An 18,597-nucleotide genomic window follows, 5' to 3' on the forward strand; every position below is an offset into this window, starting at 1 on the left:
CTACAGAGGTATATGACAAATTTTCAACGTGGGAGAATTTCATTTCTTTTCAACAAGGTCTTGCTTTGTCATCTGGGCTAACGTGCAGGGGTGTGATCATAGCTTGCTACAACCTTAAACTCCTGGGCCCAAGTGATCCGCCAATCCTCCTGCATTAGCCTCCTGAGTAGGTGGAACTACATATGCATGCCACCACACCCAGCTAATTTTTAAAAAAAATTTCATAGAGATGAGGCCTTGCTATGTTGTTAGAACTGGCTTCAAGCGATCCTCCCGCCTCAACTTCCCAAAGTGCTGGAACTAACACATGTGGGTTACGTAGGCCAGCCTAAAATTTTAATAAAAGAAAAAAAATCTGTAATTTATTAGATTATATGCACTCATAGTTCATCTTGGATTTTGGCCTAATCTAAGAACCATATAGTATGAGGTATAAGTCTACATGTGTATAACTTTTATTATTACTGTTGCTTGCCTGAACAATTAAAGGTATTATTAAATAGTTTGTGATAATCAAGAGGTTGTAATAAAAAAGGCTGTACTAAAGGTATGGGCTATTGATGGAAGATGTGTATCTGAATCAACCAGTACTCAAAATAAGAAAACAAGGTCCCATTGTTGAAATAAATACATATAACAGTTTTCTTCTTCATTGAAATAAATACATCACAGCTCACAGCAACCTCAAACCCTTGGGGTTAATTCAGTGGTTCTCGACCTTCCTAATGTTGCAACACTTTAATACAGTTCCTCATGTTGTGGTGAACCCCAACCATAAAATTATTTTTGTTGCTACTTCATAACTATAATTTTGCTACTGTTATGAATCGTAACGTAAATATCTGATATGTAGGAGGTATTTTCATTATTACAAAGGGGTCACGATCCACAGGTTGAGAACAGGCTTTTCTCTTGCCTCAGCCTCCCAAGTAGCTGGGACTACAGGCGCCCACCACAATACCTGACTATTTTTTTGTTGCAGTTCTCATTGTCATTTAGCAGGCCCAGGCTGAGCTTGAACCTGCCAGCCTGGAGGCATCCTAACCACTGAGCTATGGGTACCAAGCCAACAGTTATTTTCAAATTGAAATAATAAAGACAAGAGAAAGAAATATTTGTTTTAAGCTATAAAAAGTAGGTATCTTTGAGTGATGACACCACAGGTGATTTCCCCCATTTTTTACCTATTTGGTTTTCTAATATTTTAAAATAGGAATATATTACATTTTCTTAGCAAAAAAGAAAAGGAAAAAAAAGCTATTCTCTGGACTAATATGTTCTTGTACAGTCTTTGAGAAGTTATCTCTCCAGCCCATAATTAAATAAGTCAGAAATCTAAAACAGAGATATAGCTATGCCACAGTTCTAATATATTTCAAAGAAAGAGAGTGAAAAATATTACTTACGGAGAATGTAATGTTTTTATCTTACTGCTATTAATATTAAATAAATCACTTGTGACTGGATTTTTTTAAAGTCCTAATATGAAAAAAGCTCACATATTTCAGGCAATGATAAAAGAATTGAAAGAATTAAAAGAAAATTAGTCAATATTAGTAATAAATAAGGCCAAATTCTTACATAAAAACCTATCACCTAATTTGAGACCATATTTATAATCTCCTAGGGGGAGACAAATGAAAATACATTATTAAATTTCTAGTTGCCAAATAAAAGTTGAATTTTGCTTCCTAACGAATTCTGCAACCCAAATACCTTCAATATGAAAAAGATTCTTTGCTTACTTTACTTTTCTTTTCAGGAATCCCTCTAGTTTGCTGTTTCTGATTTGAAATATTCTATTTTGATGACTGAATTTTTTAATACATATAGAAGCAAAAATAATCGTCTTAAAATTGGACACAGGTTTGACCCTGAAACGTATGGTCAAACTCACTCTTCTGCTTGTATTCATACATGTTGATAACTGACCCGATAAAACAAAAATCATAGAACTGTAAGAGCTGAAAGGGGCTCTAGTGATTGCTAGTCTTCCCACTAGGAATCTTGTTATAGTTTTTTTTTCCTTTTCTTCTCTTTTTTCCACTTCTGATTTCAATTTGCTATGTACCGCGTCTGCCTATTCAAAGACATAGTTATATATCAATGAAACTTACTCAGTAAGAAATAACCGGTAAACACAAACTTAGTATATTTTCAGTCAAAAGGAGAGAAATTTGATGTTTTAGTCTTGTTATTACAGACAAGTTTCTATCAGGCCTTTTGAATTATTTGAAAATAACTCAGAAGAACTTTTTCCTTATTGCATATTTCAAGGATCAGGAGACCACTGGCTGGGAATGATTCATAAAAGTCCAACCTTTTAATTTTGCCTATAAGATAGTTTCTGAATTTGGAGGCTTCATTTATCATAAAGCGGGGGGTGGGGTGGGGAGAGAATGACATTTCTTATGCATGGTATGTTGACCAATGAGGTGTTTCCAGAAAAATTACATACTGTGAACAAAGTAACCTGATTTAAGTATATAAACAATTTTAAATCAAATGAAACAACCTTATCATTTCCACCAATGATAAAATTAAGAAATGTTTCACATTATACACACTAATTTTCTGTAAGTCTTTTTTTATTTAGAGATTTTTCTGGTAAGGAGATATACCATAGGAAAGCAATTTCACTGGCAGTGAGGTATGTATACTCTACTAAAATACTCCTTATCTTAACTGTTTTTAACTTTATTTACAGACAAAGCAAAGAATCAATGCATATCCTTGGTTCAACTCTACTATTAGCCATACTACATGAAACAAAATGAAACGGTGCTTGCATACAAAAACTGTTACTTGTAAAGGAATCTGATTTCAGATTAAAAGAAGTAATATTTTTTGTGGAAAAAGTTTAAAAGAAAATCACAATTTATCATGACCAAGACACCTGCACCATATTTTCCATTCCTCACAGCACATTTATTTCAGTAATTCCGTTATGTTGGTTCTTAGCATGAGCATAGTGTTACAAGATTTCCGTACATATAATCACATCCAAAACAAGTTCTAAAATTTAAATTGTAAACATTCTCATAATATGTAGAAATATTTTAATTGGTGTATTAAGTTTTGCTAACTGATAAAATTTGGAAGATAATATAAATGAGAACACCTATTCTAAATTGTGTAGTGAGCATTGTTTATTAATTACATTTCTACAATGTTAAATAAAGAGGCAAACCTGTCCTGTAAGCATGTCAAATTTTAAGTAAAACATTAAAAAGAAACAAATCTGTTAACAAAAGAATGTCTTGCAATAAAGAACATTAGATTTTTTTCATCTATTATGATACAAAAATGTAAAGGGTAAATAGTATCTTTGTTGACAAAGTAGGAGGTAGCATGGATGCACCACTTTATTGTCTGAGAAATGCAACTGGAGTAAAGAATATTTCCTTACCACAAATAATTTCCAGGACTATGTACATATTTCTTTTAGAAATACTTGTTTAAACAAATCTCCCTCCACTTTTTAGTATAAAAAAAACCGTTCCATGTGATTTAAAAAAAACACTTACACATCTAGATAGAATAGTACTCTGCCCTATTTGAGTGAACAGTCTGAAACTATGAAGTACATGATATTTAATGCCCTAAATTGAGTAAATTTAGTTAGCAGTTCCTGGTATTATACAAAACACTAAATACATACAAACAAAATATAATATCTTATTTTTCTATGCAAGTCTTGTGGGGAAAAAACAGAGCCTTGATTGTGGTAACACTGAAGAAACATAATTTTCCAATAAAGTCTGCCTTTAAATAACCATGTCTGTCTCTAAGTATTCATGTGCAACAGTTTATAAATGGCTGCTTACATGTACTGATCGTTTATTGAGTGAACAGTTAACCAACAAAATTTAGTAAACCTTAAATACACACCTTCCACCCTATATAAAATATAGTAGACTACTTACTTTTTTAAGTATTCAATTTGCTCTGATGTCACTGTAATTCACTTTCCCCCGTTTTCCTGCTTCAGTATTTATAAATGGATAATTTAATGTGGCTTTAAAAAAGAAAGAAAGAATTTCAAATTTACATCCAATTCAAATTTGCTATTTAAAAGATTTCCTGGTTCTATGAAGCTGCTTCTGCCATTAGTAGAGAAAATGAAGTTTCTGTAATAGAGGCAGGCTTTTTAAGTAGTGATGTGACTTCCACCATGCCAGCTCCAGTCCGTGGAAGATTAGCGTTTACAATGTGTCGTTGTAAGTGCTTAATCCAGTCCTCCTGAACAGACAATGGTCCTCTAAAAACTAGGCCACAAAACCTACAGAAAGAGTTGATAACAGTTGTCTTAACATGACCAATTCGGCTTTTAAAAAACCAATTCACATAAAATCCATAAACATAAGGAATACTTTACCATATTTTAGAGATAGCTCTTAAATAGTTTCTAAATAAAGTCAAAATGATTTACTATCGTATCAACACTTTCAATTCATATGTTTATAAACCCCAGTGATCTTTGTAGAAGTGGGATCAAATTAACTGTGGGTTAAATTAAATTAAATCAAATTGAAGTAGGTTAAAATTAACTGAACAGTCTTACTACCTACACATTTTAATTCATTCAAAATATCTATTACTCCAAAATGTGCCATCTTTAGGGAATTCCCTGCCCCATTGTGCCTAAATACATTCATGTGTGTTAAAAGTTTGAGTATGGAAGGAGGCATGAGTATGAGGGGAGAGAAAATGTGTTCCCAACAAGCAGGAACTCAAGACAGTAAAGTAAAAAAAAAAAAACAAAATTGCACCCAAACAAATTAAGCCAAACAAACCAAATAAATAAAGAACAACAATTACAAAGCCACTTTTATAAATTATAGTATCATAGAAGCTCTTGGTTAATGTAAAAAAAACTTGATTCATTAGTTGTTAAAGTATACTATATTATGGGCTGAGTAAGATTTTAAGCCTGTCTCCAAAAGTTCATTTATAACTTTGTTGAGAATGTACCCTCTGACACAAATTTAAAATCTCAAATAAAATAGCTAATACATCTCAAAGCAAAATCTGAAGAAACTAATCAGATTTGGCAATATATTCAGATACCTGCATCGGAGAATGTAAACCTCGTCAGCACCATGAGGTAATGTCAGCATTTTCTTCTTGCTTCCAGATCTTGACCTTGATTTCTTTTGCTTACAATCTAAGGCTAAAAAAAGGGAAGAGAAAGACTTAACATCTCGTATCTATTTCACAATATACACATATACATATTTCTAGAGAGGTCAGATCACCTAAACCAAGTTAGAAAAAGTTTGCATTCGTTTCCCTGAAGTATGCACTAATTTGCAGCTAATTCTCTAATAACAGTACTATTATCTACATATACTCTGTCTTTTTCAAATTATGCTTTATCATATCAAACTAGAACTGAGAAAATGTAACTAAATAACCTGAAACTACTATCTTGGTCAATTATTACAATAATGATACTCATATTATCATATATAATTTTAACTTTTGGTTACATCTTACTAAGTTGCATTCGATTACTACTCCATTAAGTAGATTTCACATGCTTTGAAAACTTACTAAGGGAATGTTAACAACATAACTAAAAGCTCGATGAAAAATCACTTTTCATAGTGATTCACTTTGATTTCTGTAATAAATTTTTGAACTTAATTTGTATGGCATGTACGATCATGTAATCATATAATTTTTATTTTACTAGAAAATATAAATCCATATTATCTCACATAAATTTACAACTGGATCTGATGTTAAATGTTTACTTTTTACATTTTTTTACATTTTCTTCAATAGCTTATTTTTAAAAATATGATTAATAATAATAATGCAAAAAGAGTAACATTCCCATTATCAGATAAAAGTATGTCTATCATTGAATGCTTTGACCCTGAGGTTCGGTATGGAGTTCATCAGTTAACTTTTTTTGTTTCCCCAAAGTCTCAAAAAATAGAGAATATTTATTTTTACAAATAAAAATAGAAGATAATTTCAAAAAAAAATCATGCCAAATCCTATAGACAATAAAAAAATACTTTAAAATCATTCATCTGCATATACCTGATATTAAAATTGGAAAAAATATATTATTTTAAGGGAAATTACAAACATACTTCACTTACAAATGAGGATGCAATATCCTAAACAACATATTAACAAGTTGAATTAAAAATTATTGTTCAAATAATGTACTTTGGTCAAAATCCAATTTATGTGATAATTAGTCACTATTTTCTTTTCTTTTTTTTCTTTCCCTCCCCCCTCCTGTCTGCTCTCCCCTGCCCACACCCCCATCGTGTCATTAATTGTCATTTATTATTACTGAATATTTTGTTGCAGCAATCATCTAATTTATTTTCCGATTGTATTTATCTTCGTTCATTCTTTACATGGTTTTTGTTTCTAGTCCTTATCTTAAACATTGTTATTGTTATTAAATTTTAAACCTCTTTAACTTTGTGAAGGAAAAAAGTGGAAACCAAATAAACACATGTACATGTACAGAGAAAATTGAAATAAAAAATTGTTCCAAACAAATTACATAACTTCAAAAAGTGGGAAAATTCCTGGAAACTTATCGTAACTGACAATAAGGTGAAGAAAATTTGAATTATAAACAATAAAGATATAATAAAAACTTTCAAAAAAAATAAAAAATGTGATTAAAAAGGGAAAAAAAGATTTTTATATTTAAGTAGACCAAAGTTTTAGTGTGAATTGTTCTTAAAATTTTTCCATTACTTGACTTTTCCTTCAATCATTTACTCTAACACAATCTGATTTAATAGTGGGGGGAAAAGATATTTTTTTTATAGGTAGAAGTAGATAGGACATAACATTTTACAGGTCTCTGAATAAAGCTACATCATTCCTTTGGACAAAAGGATGACAGTAATCCAGGGTGCTGCGGTCAATTAGCAGGAAGAGAAGGTAAGAGTTAATTTCTAGGGATCCAAGGGTGGAGGGGCACAAATGCATCAGAAGAGTTACCCAAATGGCATTTCTTCTATTATCTTGCCACGTGAAACTCCTTGGAAACATTCTAAGTAAGAGAGAACAGGAACTGGCTATTCAATGATTCTGTGAAATGAGCTATCCCAAGTCCAGATTCCAAAAGAATAGATGCTACTATTAAAAAACCAATAAATATAGTTCCTTATAGTAGTCAAGTACCAATGCTAACAGAAATATCACATAGAAAATTCAAAATCATGAGAAAACTAAATCTCATTCAAGCCACTGGTTTCAACCTCCTGTCACCTGCCTATTCAAAAGTAAAATCTAGGACCCACAAACTTTTCTGTTCATCCTTAGAAGAAGAGTCTAATAAGTAAAGAACTACTAGAAGTCAAGTTTCAAGGAATGCGTAATTCAAAGCTAAACAGTCAAAATCTGGAATAGAAAAATAAAGTTCTCATTAGTTATCTCAGTCAAGAGCCTGACACGTACTAGGGACAAATACTTCTGGAGTAAAATATAAAGCAAAACCTTGTAATTTAACCACTGACATTTAGACGGCATATAAATAAAAATCTGTTCTATCACTATTTAACATAGGTAACATTCCTGTACAACACCTCTGTACCACTTGTTTAAACACGTTGCTACAGCCACACATTATTCATTATCCTAGATATAAATCACTGACCAGCCCAGCATTTGTATAGAAACTAACTAGGACCTTTACAACCAGTACAAAGAATGAAGTACTTTGTACTTTGTAACCAGTACCTTCTTCTTCCTAGTTGCTTTGGTGAATTTAAGTGGATTTTAACTAATTGATACACTGCTAGCAGAGTTCAGGGAACTCAAAGGAGAAGCGCTCCTCGCTCCTCGGTATCATCTGCTCCTTCTACCTCTAAGGACACAATCTTTGTTACACCACACAGAGCAAAGCTTTTGGTGTATCATGAGATTTCTTTGATGAGCTTTCTGGTTGTCAAAATTGCTACACTTTTCTCAAACTCCTTTTTAAATGTGAATAAATTACTGTAGGATACAAATAGAATACATTATAACAATCCTTAAAAAATTGTCCACAGAATGTGAATGTTAGGGGTATAAAGTAAATTGAGGGAGAAGGGCAGAGGATGGTGGGGAAGTATACAAAAGAATGTTTTATCAGTTATAAAGCATTTAAGTATATTTAGATGCTGTGATACTTTGAAAATGGAACTAGACATGTTTACTCTAAAGTACAGAAATATTTTTTACTTTGTCTTTAATACAGGAGGAAAAAGAATATTTTCTGACTTTTAATGTTTTATGGACTGTAGAGACACTGACGTTTTACTCTGTTTTATGAATGATTTGATTTGAATTTTAAATGAGAATGCCAGAGCCAGAAGTAGTATTTGTAGAGTAGGACAACTCTTGCCAGCATGTGACTGATAAACTCCATCCAGTACACAGAGAACCTCATGCACTGGGAATCCTTGCAAACTTATCCGTAAGGTTAAGATATTAAAAATCTGAGCTATCTGGTAATTGTGAACTTTAATATCTTCATCATCAATTCTAAATTTCTTATCCCCTAAAATGGTATTTTTTTAAAGCAGGTAAAACATGAACACATTTTACAGAAGTATTTTTTTGGTGTTTTTTTCCCATTTTTTTTTTTTTTTAATTGTTGGGGATTCATTGAGGGTACAATAAGCCAGGTTACACTGATTGCAATTGTTAGGTCAAGTCCCTCTTGCAATCATGTCTTGCCCCCAGAAGGTGTGGCACGCACCAAGGCCCCACCCCACTCCCTCAGTTTTTTACAATGCCAATATCCAATCTCATCCATGATAATATTGCCCTTACGTTTTGAAAAATCTGTTAAAAATTTAGTATTTAACATAATATACACATAAAGGGAACATTTATATGGCATTTTCTACATAAAAATGATTCACACAAAATGTTCCACTAAATGAAAAACATGAGGTACAAACATTTCTATTATACCAATATTCTCTTTTAACAGATTTCATTTGTTTAAAGGGAACACCAGGAGTCACTAGAAGATTAAATACATAATACCACTGATACACGCGCAGTTATAGAAAATGCAACTCATCAATATTTTTGATAAAAAGCCCAAAGGATTAACCAAGTTGTTTACATACAGAATATGCCAAATAGTTAATGGTGTTACATAAAGGCTTTTTTGTAACAGGATTTTATTTGTACTTATTAGTGACCACCACCACCCCAAACCCCACAAAAACACTAAAATCCCAAACCCCCCAAATCCACATACCCTTTTTCCCTTTCCATAGTATTTAAAATGTAAGATTATTTCTATACTTGAAATATATTAAAATAGTAGATTATTTTTAGAATTTTCTTCTCCTTGAATATAATTGTGTCTTCAGAAAGAAACAAATCCAGGCACTCAAACATTCTTAATATTCCTATTTCAGGGAGGTGGAAACTGGTTAAGTGATCAATTTCAACCAGAGGACTGTCAAAATCTTTGAAGTTACCTAATTTATAAAGGATCTGAATTGTTACTGAGCATGCTTTACTTGTAAAGAGAACAAATTGAGCTGTAAGGCTATGTGCAGAAAATTTTAGAATATACCTTTCAGTCGAACAGATGTTTTGGTCAACATATTTATGAGTCCTCAACAAGAACATCAGACTGCTGTGCTATGAAATACAACATAATAATGACAACAACACATCCAAAGCACTAAACCAGTGAAAAGCAAAGCAATAGATAATATAACATATATAAATTCAAGTCTGTTTTCTGAGCCACCATTTGGTTTTATACATACAAGAAAAAGAATTCATTTTTGGCTCTGACATTACTTAATAAAATCCTTTGCCCTTTCCACCTTTCTGCCCATTATGTATAATAACTGCTTCAATGAATTTCATTTTCTTTATCCTTCACTATACAAATGACCTCAGAGAATGAAGATTTCATAAAAACACCTGAAGCTACTGTGACAAAGAAGCACACCAAAACTAAAGTAACATTCACCACCAAAATATTATTTGCAATCACTCTCCTCCTGCTCAGTTATTTAAAAGCTCTCTTTTGGCTTGGCACCTATATATAGGTTAAGCAGCTAAGGTACCCACCACATACACCAGAGCTGGCGGGTTCAAATACAACCTGGGCCCGCCAAACAACAATGACAACTACAACCAAAAAATAGCTGGGCATTGTGGCAGGTGCCTGTCCCAGCTACTTGGGAGGTTGAGGCAAGAGAATCGCTTAAGCCCAAGAGTTGGAGGTTGCTGTGAGCTGTGACACCAAAGGACCCTACCTAGGGTGACAGCTTAAAGGTCTGTCTCAAAAACAAAAAAAAGCTCTCTTTTATCTGTTTCGTTTCTAATTGGTTGCTGGCATCTCTGGGGTAAACCAAAACCTGACAGCCAGGTTATAGGTACCCAAAATAAGAGGCATGGTATAGCTATACTAGAGGGAAGAAAATTTCTTCTCCATCTAGCCTGCCTGTGAAAATTGGGGAGGCAATAGCAGCTATGAGCTCATTTAGGGAGACAGAAGGGATAAAAATGACACAAACAGGCAAAGCATCATTACACTACCATTAAAAAGCTGGTGATGGGAGTGGTAGTGACAGTGGTGAGGTGGGAAGAGGATACATATGTCTCAAAGGATATAAAACTGTACGATATATAAATGGAATTCTAACTGCTGTCACTAATTCTTCAAGGTTCATACGACCCAGCATATAAAAAGACTGTGCAGACAGAACTTTCTTTCCCTCAGCCTCAACTGAGAGAATGAATCAGGGCTGCTGCTGCTTCTTTTTTTTTTTTTAAAGAAAAAACATGTTCGCTTATATTAAATAGAGATGGGGGCTCTGGGGAGCCATTTGTTGAGAAGCCAAACTCTTTATTTCCTTAGCTTATACTTTTCTTTTTGCACAAAGCTACAAAAGCAGCTTCATGAGTGTATGGCCTGTGCAGTAGCACAGAGAAAATTCCAGACTCAGTTTAACACTATCAGAGTCTTCAAATTCTTAATTTTTGAACAAAAAGCAACACCACATATTCTTCATGCACTGTAGTCTGCAAATTACATAGTCAGTCCTGGGTCCCAAATACCTACTACCCTAAATGAGAAAGGCTACATTCAAATTCCACTCCTTAATCTCTAGGCCCATAAAGAAAAGTAGCTATTAAGTTTTTTTTTTTTGTTGTTGTTGTTGTTGTTTTTAATTCTCTACAGAGTATTAAAATCGGAAGAGCCTTCCCATACTCCAACCAACATCAGTTTTTTGCTCCTAGCTACAGCACCATAATCAAATCAATCATTAGTCCTAAAATGAATAATTTAAGTGGCTTGTTATTTCAAACAAGAATTAAGCATAAAGATATACAATTAGTAACCTCAGAAGTATTTATTTTCACCATTATTTTCCCTTGGCACTTTCACTCTAAAACTGGGTATTTTTCAGTACTCTAAATAACTTTCATCAATTTTTCGTTTCCATTTCCAGTGGCTAAAAACCAATTAACTCAGAATCACATGGCAATCAGTGGTGAAGTTAACTAGATCTTGCATGTTTTAACACTTTTTCTGGAAAAGGAAAGGATGAAATGCAAAATATCTGGAAACAGATTTCTTTTGCTTTAAGGATTAGGTTTGTGGTTTAACAAGTATTAGTCTAGAAGAGACAGGTAGTTTGCGTTTGCCTACAAAGTGGCTTATATTAAGAGTAGCAAAAGCCTTACAAGCTTAGTTCTGAGAAAAAAAAAGAGTTAAAGGAAATCAAAGTAGTCCGTTACTGAAACTTGAGTCTATTTGGGAAAAGAAAAACACACTTCGTAGAAACACGTGCTATTTCAAAGTACAGGGGGATGATCAATAAAAGAATATTTTGAGCGAATATTCTCAAGATGTAAAGGGAAAAATTAGACAAATGATAATTTCATCACACACTTTCACAAATAGAGAAATTAGAGGCAGACTCGTTTTAACAGCTTGTTGAAAGCTAAAAGATCTAGCAATACCCCAGCTACAAGTGGCTTACTGGTCAGTTAAGAATTAACAGAATAGCAAATGTACTACTTTGTGGTAAGGGTAAGAAAAAAACATGTAGGGCGGCGCCTGTGGCTCAGTCGGTAAGGCGCCGGCCCCATATACGGAGGGTGGCAGGTTCAAACCCGGTCCTAGCCAAACTGCAACAAAAAAATAGCCGGGTGTTGTGGTGGGCGCCTGTAATCCCAGCTACTTGAGAGGCTGAGGCAAGAGAATCGCTTAGGCCCAGGAGTTGGAGGTTGCTGTGAACTGTGTGATACCACGGCACTCTACCGAGGGCCATAAAGTGAGACTCTGTCTCTACAAAAAAAAAAAAAAAAAAGTAGAATTTTCTAAGTAGGTTAGACTTGAATGCTATTTTATTGAGCAAATAGGGCACTTATTGTCCATATCAACTACTTTTCTAAGACTAAGACATATAAAATGAGAATAACATTAAAGTACATAAAGATAAATCTGCTTTAAGTCACTTTTATTTTGAATTACCAAGTAATATCACACTCTCTGCCCTCTAACATTTCAGTATTTATAAAGTGTCATTTTAGATATAGGAATAATTAAGTCGCTCTTGATCATAAAACTAGCCAGTAAGGAAACCACCTTACTTCAACATTTCCTTTAAATTCTCTTCAATATAATCATATTCGTCTTACATTAGATAGGATACATGATAATATAACAGTAATTCTAGATGTTGTAAATCCATGGTCCCAAGGGATGGGATACGAGTTTTTATAATTTTCAAGAGCTACACATTCCAGCCAAAATCCAAACCATAGCAAACATGATGGTGAGCAGGTGTTTTCTGTTTCAGCTTACTTCCAGCTAAGGCAACAATTAACGATGTATTTTAAACAATGGACAACAAAAACCAATCTCGCTCCTCAAATCCTAGACATAAATCCTAGACACATTAAAGAAATAGTGGATTCTACTTTTCTACTTCCTTGGACAATTGAAGAACTACTAATCTCCAACAAGTCATCCTTTTATCCTAACCTCCAGAAAAGAAAAATCTGTGAATTATTTTATTATTTCCACAAAGTCAATTAAAACAGATTACCTAAAATTTAGTTTTGGTCAGCAACATGATTATTACAATTTTAAATGTATCTTAATCTAGATTAAAAACAACAAGAAATTCATGTTAGACTTGAGAAAAAAAAGCATGGAGCAGTCTGAGCTATGTAAAGTATGTAAAATTTATCAAGCCCAGGACATGAGTATGGGATTTCAGTCCCTTCCTCCTCTCCTCCCTCCTTTGCTCCGGAGCAACTATTGAAAGGCATTTTGCTCCTGACTAACTGCCTATCTTCCAGTTCTGAAATATGTGATAAAAAGAACAATGTTCAGCCAAACGATAGCTTGTTATGATATAAATTATTGGTAAATAACTTAGAAACTGCCTCTTCTTTTTTCCTTAAGAATCCGTTTGTAATGCTGCTAAGTGAAGTGTATACCAGGCAACTTGAATCTATGCCCGGAGGTGGCCATCCTTAAGCTTTGGGCTAGAATAAACTATACTTTCTTGACTCTTATTATTTAACAGAATAGAAATCATAGCAAACACAAACACTGTAACTAAGTATATAAAGATATTAGACACATTTAAAAAGCCCAAACTTAATATAAAAAGCAAAACCCAGAAAATTAGTAAGTAACAAAACCCACAGGAATGCAGGGAATTAGGTAAGACTTTTATGAAGAACAAGATGTTGGCCAAAAAAGATAATCAACTGAAGAGAACTAAATTTTGTAACAATGACCAGCAAAAACAGGCATCATCAAAATTTAAATAGTTCATGCACTGGTATAAAACTCTTAAGCTCTATTCTCCTAAAAACAAGATTAAGTTAAGTCTGGTTATTTGCTTTGCTGTAGTGAATGACTGGGTGATGATGTGTTGCTAGATAAATGACAGAGAAGTAATGAAGCCCGCCCTCTACCAGACAGTAGGGTAGCAGATGGTACTATCAAGACCACCTTCCCAGTAATAAGACTTAAAACCTTGAGCCATCTCTGTTTCCTCTACCTCTAAGTAATCTGCTAAATTCTCCTTACTTTACTTCCACAGTATTATCTGTGTATCTATTATCCCTCCTTTATATTCTTACTGTCATTATTCAGATACAAGGTCATTAAAATGACCTTACCTACAATTTCACCACCTCTTTACCAAGTATTTGAACTTTCATGGTAAAAGCAGTTTTCAGAAATTTAAGAGTTCTCACAAAAAAACTTCCAACATCTTAGACCAGCATTCTATATCCTGTATCTGATTGACTTTATCAATTGAACCCAATTCACTTATCTCTCACTTCCTAGTATTTTAGCATTGTATTTTTTTTAAATTTCAGATTAATATAAGGGTACATACAATTGAGTTACATTGTTTGCATTTGTTAGCTAGCATCTGAGTTGAGTCCTTCTCTCAGAAGATGTACCACTACATTGTACCCATTAGGTGGGAGCTTACTGAAACCCCTTTATCTCTTTCCCCCTCCCCCCATCTTTAATTTAATTTCTCTTGTATGAGGCTATTGTTGTTTGTCTACTAGTTTCAAATTACTACTGAGTACATAGGGTGCTTGCTTTTCCATTCTTGAGACAGTTTACTAAGGGGAACATTCTTTAACTCCATCCAGGTAGGTACAAAAGGTGTAAAATCTCCATCATTTTTCATGGATGAATAAATTCCATGGTGCGTGTATGAATGTGAATGTGTGTACCATAGTTTATTAATCCATGCGGGGGGTGGGAGGGTTATGGGTACTTGGGTTGTTTCCACATCTTCATGACTATGAACTGAACTGCTATAAATATTCAAGTGCATATGAAAGGTCTATTTGCTCTTTGAGGATTCTCCATACTTCTTTCCAAACTGGCAGATGCCATCTATGACAAACCCATAGCCAATATCGTACTGAATGGAGTAAAACTGAAGGCATTTCCACTTAGAAATGGAACCAGACTATCACCACCACTATTTAACACAGTGCTAGAAGTCCTACTCAATGCAATTAGGCAAGAAAAGGATATTAAAGGTATCCAAATGGTGACAGAGGAAGTCAAACTTTCATTCTTTGCTGATGATATGATTTTATACTTAGAAAACCCCAGGGACTCAACCACCAGACTCCTGGAAATGATCAAGAAATATGGTAATGTCTTAGGTTATAAAATCAATGTCCACAAATCAGTAACCTCCATATATGCCAATGACAACCAAGCAGAGAATCAAAACAAAGACACAATATCCTTCACAGTAGCTTCAAAGAAAATGAAATACCTTGGAATACACCTAACAAAGGATGTGAAAATTCTCTACAGAAAGAAGTATTAAAATGCTGAGAAAAATAGCAGTGGCTGTTAACAAAGAATATACCATGCTCATACCTGGGAAGAATCGACATTGTTAAAATGTCTATACTACCCAAAGTGATCTATCGATTTAATGCAATCCCCAACAACACCAACACCAATCCCCAAAAATACCAACATCATACTTTGAAGAACTTGAAAAAATAGCTGCCTCCTTTCATATGGAACCAGAAAAATATCCAAAATAGTCAATGCAATTGTAAGAAGGAAAACAAATCTGGAGGGATCCCATTATCAGACTTAAGGTTATATAACAAGTCTATAGTGATCAAAACAGTATGGTATCGGCATAAAAATAGAGGCATCAATCTATGGAACAGAACAGAAAACCGAGAGATGAAACCAGCCTCATATTGCCATGTGATCTTTGATAAACCACACAAAAGCATACACTGAGTAAAAGAATCCATATTTAATAAATGGTGATGGAAGAACTGGTTAGCCCATGAAAAGGCTGAAACTGAACCCTCACCTCTCACTATACTTACAAAAATTAACTAACGCTGGATAAAAGATTTAAATCTAAGCAGGCCATGGTGGCTTACGCCTGTAATCCTACCACTCTAGGAGGCTGAGGCAAGTGGATTGCTTGGGCTCAGGAGTTTGAGACCAGCCTGAGCACGAATGAGACCTCATCTCTACTACAAATAGAAAAACTAGCAGGCATGGTGGCTGGTGGCTGGAGTCCCAGCTACTTGGGAGGCTGAGGAAGGAGGATTACTTGAGCCCAGGAGTTTGAGGTTGCTATGAGCCAGCCTGCAGCCACACCACTCCACCCAGGGCAACAGAGTGAGACTGCCTCAAAAAAAAAAAAAAAAAGATTTAAATCTAAGACATGATGGTATTAGGCTAGGAAAAGATTTTATGAAAAAGACGCCATTGGCAATAGCAGCAACAACAGAAATAAATAACTGGGACCCAATTAAACTTAAAAGCTTCTACACAGCTATGGACATAATAAACAAAGCAAATAGACAACTTTCAGAATGGGAAGATATCTGCATGTCACAAATTGACAAAAGGCTAATAACCAGAATCTATAAAGAATTCAAGCAAATCAACAAGAAAAGAGCAAACAATCCAATTAGTCACTGGACAAGAGGTATGAACACAACCTACTCCCAAGAAGACAAATGGCCAACAAACACATGAAAAAAATGCTCATTTTCTCTAGTCATCAAAGAAATGAAAATCAAAACATCCATGAAGTATCACCTAACCCCTGTAAGCATAGCTCATGTCACGAAGTCCCAAAGCTACATTTGCTAGAATGGGTGAGAAAAGGAAACACACACTGTTGGTAGGATTATAAACTAATACAGACTTTTTGGAAAGAAGTATAGAAAATCCTCAAAGAGCTAGCATTTTCAGTAAACTTGCCACGTTGTCCCACATTACTCTCCCCTTCAAATATGCACCTTCCCCACATCTTTTATTGTTTTTTGAGACATAGAGTCTCACTTTGTTGCCCTCATTAGAGTACTATGGCATCATAGCTCACAGAAACCTCAATTCCTGGGCTTAAGCTATTCTCTTGCCTCAGCCTCCCCAGTAGTTGGGACTATAGGTGCCCATCACAATACGCAGCGATTTTTTTTTAAAGCCTAGGTCTTGCTCTTGCTCAGGCTGGTCTTGAATTCCTAAGCTCAAGCAATCAACTGGCCTGAACCTCCCACCAGCCCTAACCTTTAGGATCCATTCAAATGCCAATTTTAAAGGCCTCTTGGGGTCCTAGTCTAGCTTCCTCTTCCTCTGAACTTCCAAAGTATTTCACACATACCTCCCCAATGACACACACCAATCTGTCTTCTATTAGTTATGTATATATGTACAGTTATGTATATATACATACCCAAGTATATAATGTACACCATATTGTACACCCAATTTATCTCTGCATACTTAAGACACTGCACAAGTCATAGTAGGCGAAAAAAATAATCAGCCAATAATCTTTTAATATAGTAGGCAAATTGCCTAGTTATTGTTATTCAGATGATTAAATCATTTTCATAACAAGGCTGAAATAACATTTTTAAGAGATTACCATTAAAATGGTTAGGAAAAATCAAGTTGGACATTTATAATTTACTTAACTCAGATAATGTATTACCTTTATCTTTTACAAATGATATATTACTGAGCAGATAAACATGTATGTGTGTTCTTAATGAAGAATTGTACTACAGAAGTAAGTTATAGCTAAGGAAACACAGAAACATATCTTTTATTTGTCTCATGAACAGCTTTGTAGAATACACGTTTGATCATGCCATTCCCTTATTTTGAAAAAGTCCTTCAATGACTTCTTAAAATATTTTTTTATCAAGCATTAAAAAGCACCTCATCTTTCTGGCCTCACCTTCTTCCCAAACATCTATAATCAAATTTTCAAATCCAAATTTAATCCCTTTGTGTCCATATGTTCTTCTCTCTGCTTAGAATTTTCCACTTCATCTCCTCTTTCTAAAACTACTCATTTTTCAAGTTCAAGGTCTGGATGAAACCTTATAAAGCTTTATTCTACTGGGTTATGATTATGTTTATGTAGCTGGAGTCCAGGGTCTTTACTGGCTCAGAGTTGAACACAGTCATGGTACAAGAACTTAAAACTTTTGTTGAATGAATAAAAATTTTCTGTGACGACTAGTTTTATTTTTCTCTCTCTTTTAAAAAATAATGATAAGAAACATACCAGCATGACCTATTTTACTTTATTCTTTTTCTTTCTTTTACAGGCTATAGCTAACAATGAGACTAGTAGTAAAGGCAGCAGGAAAAAAAGGAGCCCCATTTAATTCCCAGCTCTCCTCAAAAAGAGGCCCAAACTAAAAGACAAAACCTGAACTCCTTCTGCACTTACTGTCAATATGCCATTTAATTACATACTATCTTGCACTGTTCTCTAATGTCAATAGTTTTATATATGTTGCCAATAATCCTTTCATGAATTCTCTGATGATGATGCTATGTCTGTCTCACTTCTCTCATATCCCCTACACTGCCCGTTCTGGAAGAATTATCAAGTTATTTGCTTTAAGTAGAAGCTGGTTTACTCCTTCAGAGTTTAATCTTAGTAAGATCAAAAATTTCTACTTACATTCTTTCAGGCTAAATGAATCACTATTAAAGAATGCAATTTCTCGAAGATGCAGTATTATAATTTTTTTTAAGACCCTGCAGAGACACTTATGAAAGAATAAGTTATTTGG

At 34.1% G+C, this 18,597-nt stretch overlaps 1 protein-coding gene across 10 annotated transcripts in view; it reads right to left on the bottom strand.

The window, feature by feature from the left end:
• Nucleotides 1–2,567: 2,567 nt before the first annotated feature.
• ZNF644 (zinc finger protein 644) overlaps nt 2,568–18,597 on the bottom strand; it is a 155,575-nt gene continuing 139,545 nt past the window's right edge. For 9 of the 10 annotated variants that reach the window (XM_053591317.1, XM_053591311.1, XM_053591316.1 and 6 more), the window contains 2 exons: nt 5,071–5,173; nt 2,568–4,282 (listed from right to left, as the gene is read on the bottom strand). In XM_053591317.1, the coding sequence (XP_053447292.1) occupies nt 4,090–4,282; nt 5,071–5,173 (296 nt within the window). In that variant the 3' untranslated portion in view covers nt 2,568–4,089. The remainder of the gene's footprint in view (nt 4,283–5,070; nt 5,174–18,597) is intronic. The other variant, XM_053591315.1, reaches the window with a different exon arrangement.

Source organism: Nycticebus coucang, chromosome 5 (genome assembly GCF_027406575.1).
Source record: "Nycticebus coucang isolate mNycCou1 chromosome 5, mNycCou1.pri, whole genome shotgun sequence".
In the NCBI taxonomy this organism is placed as follows: domain Eukaryota; kingdom Metazoa; phylum Chordata; class Mammalia; order Primates; family Lorisidae; genus Nycticebus; species Nycticebus coucang.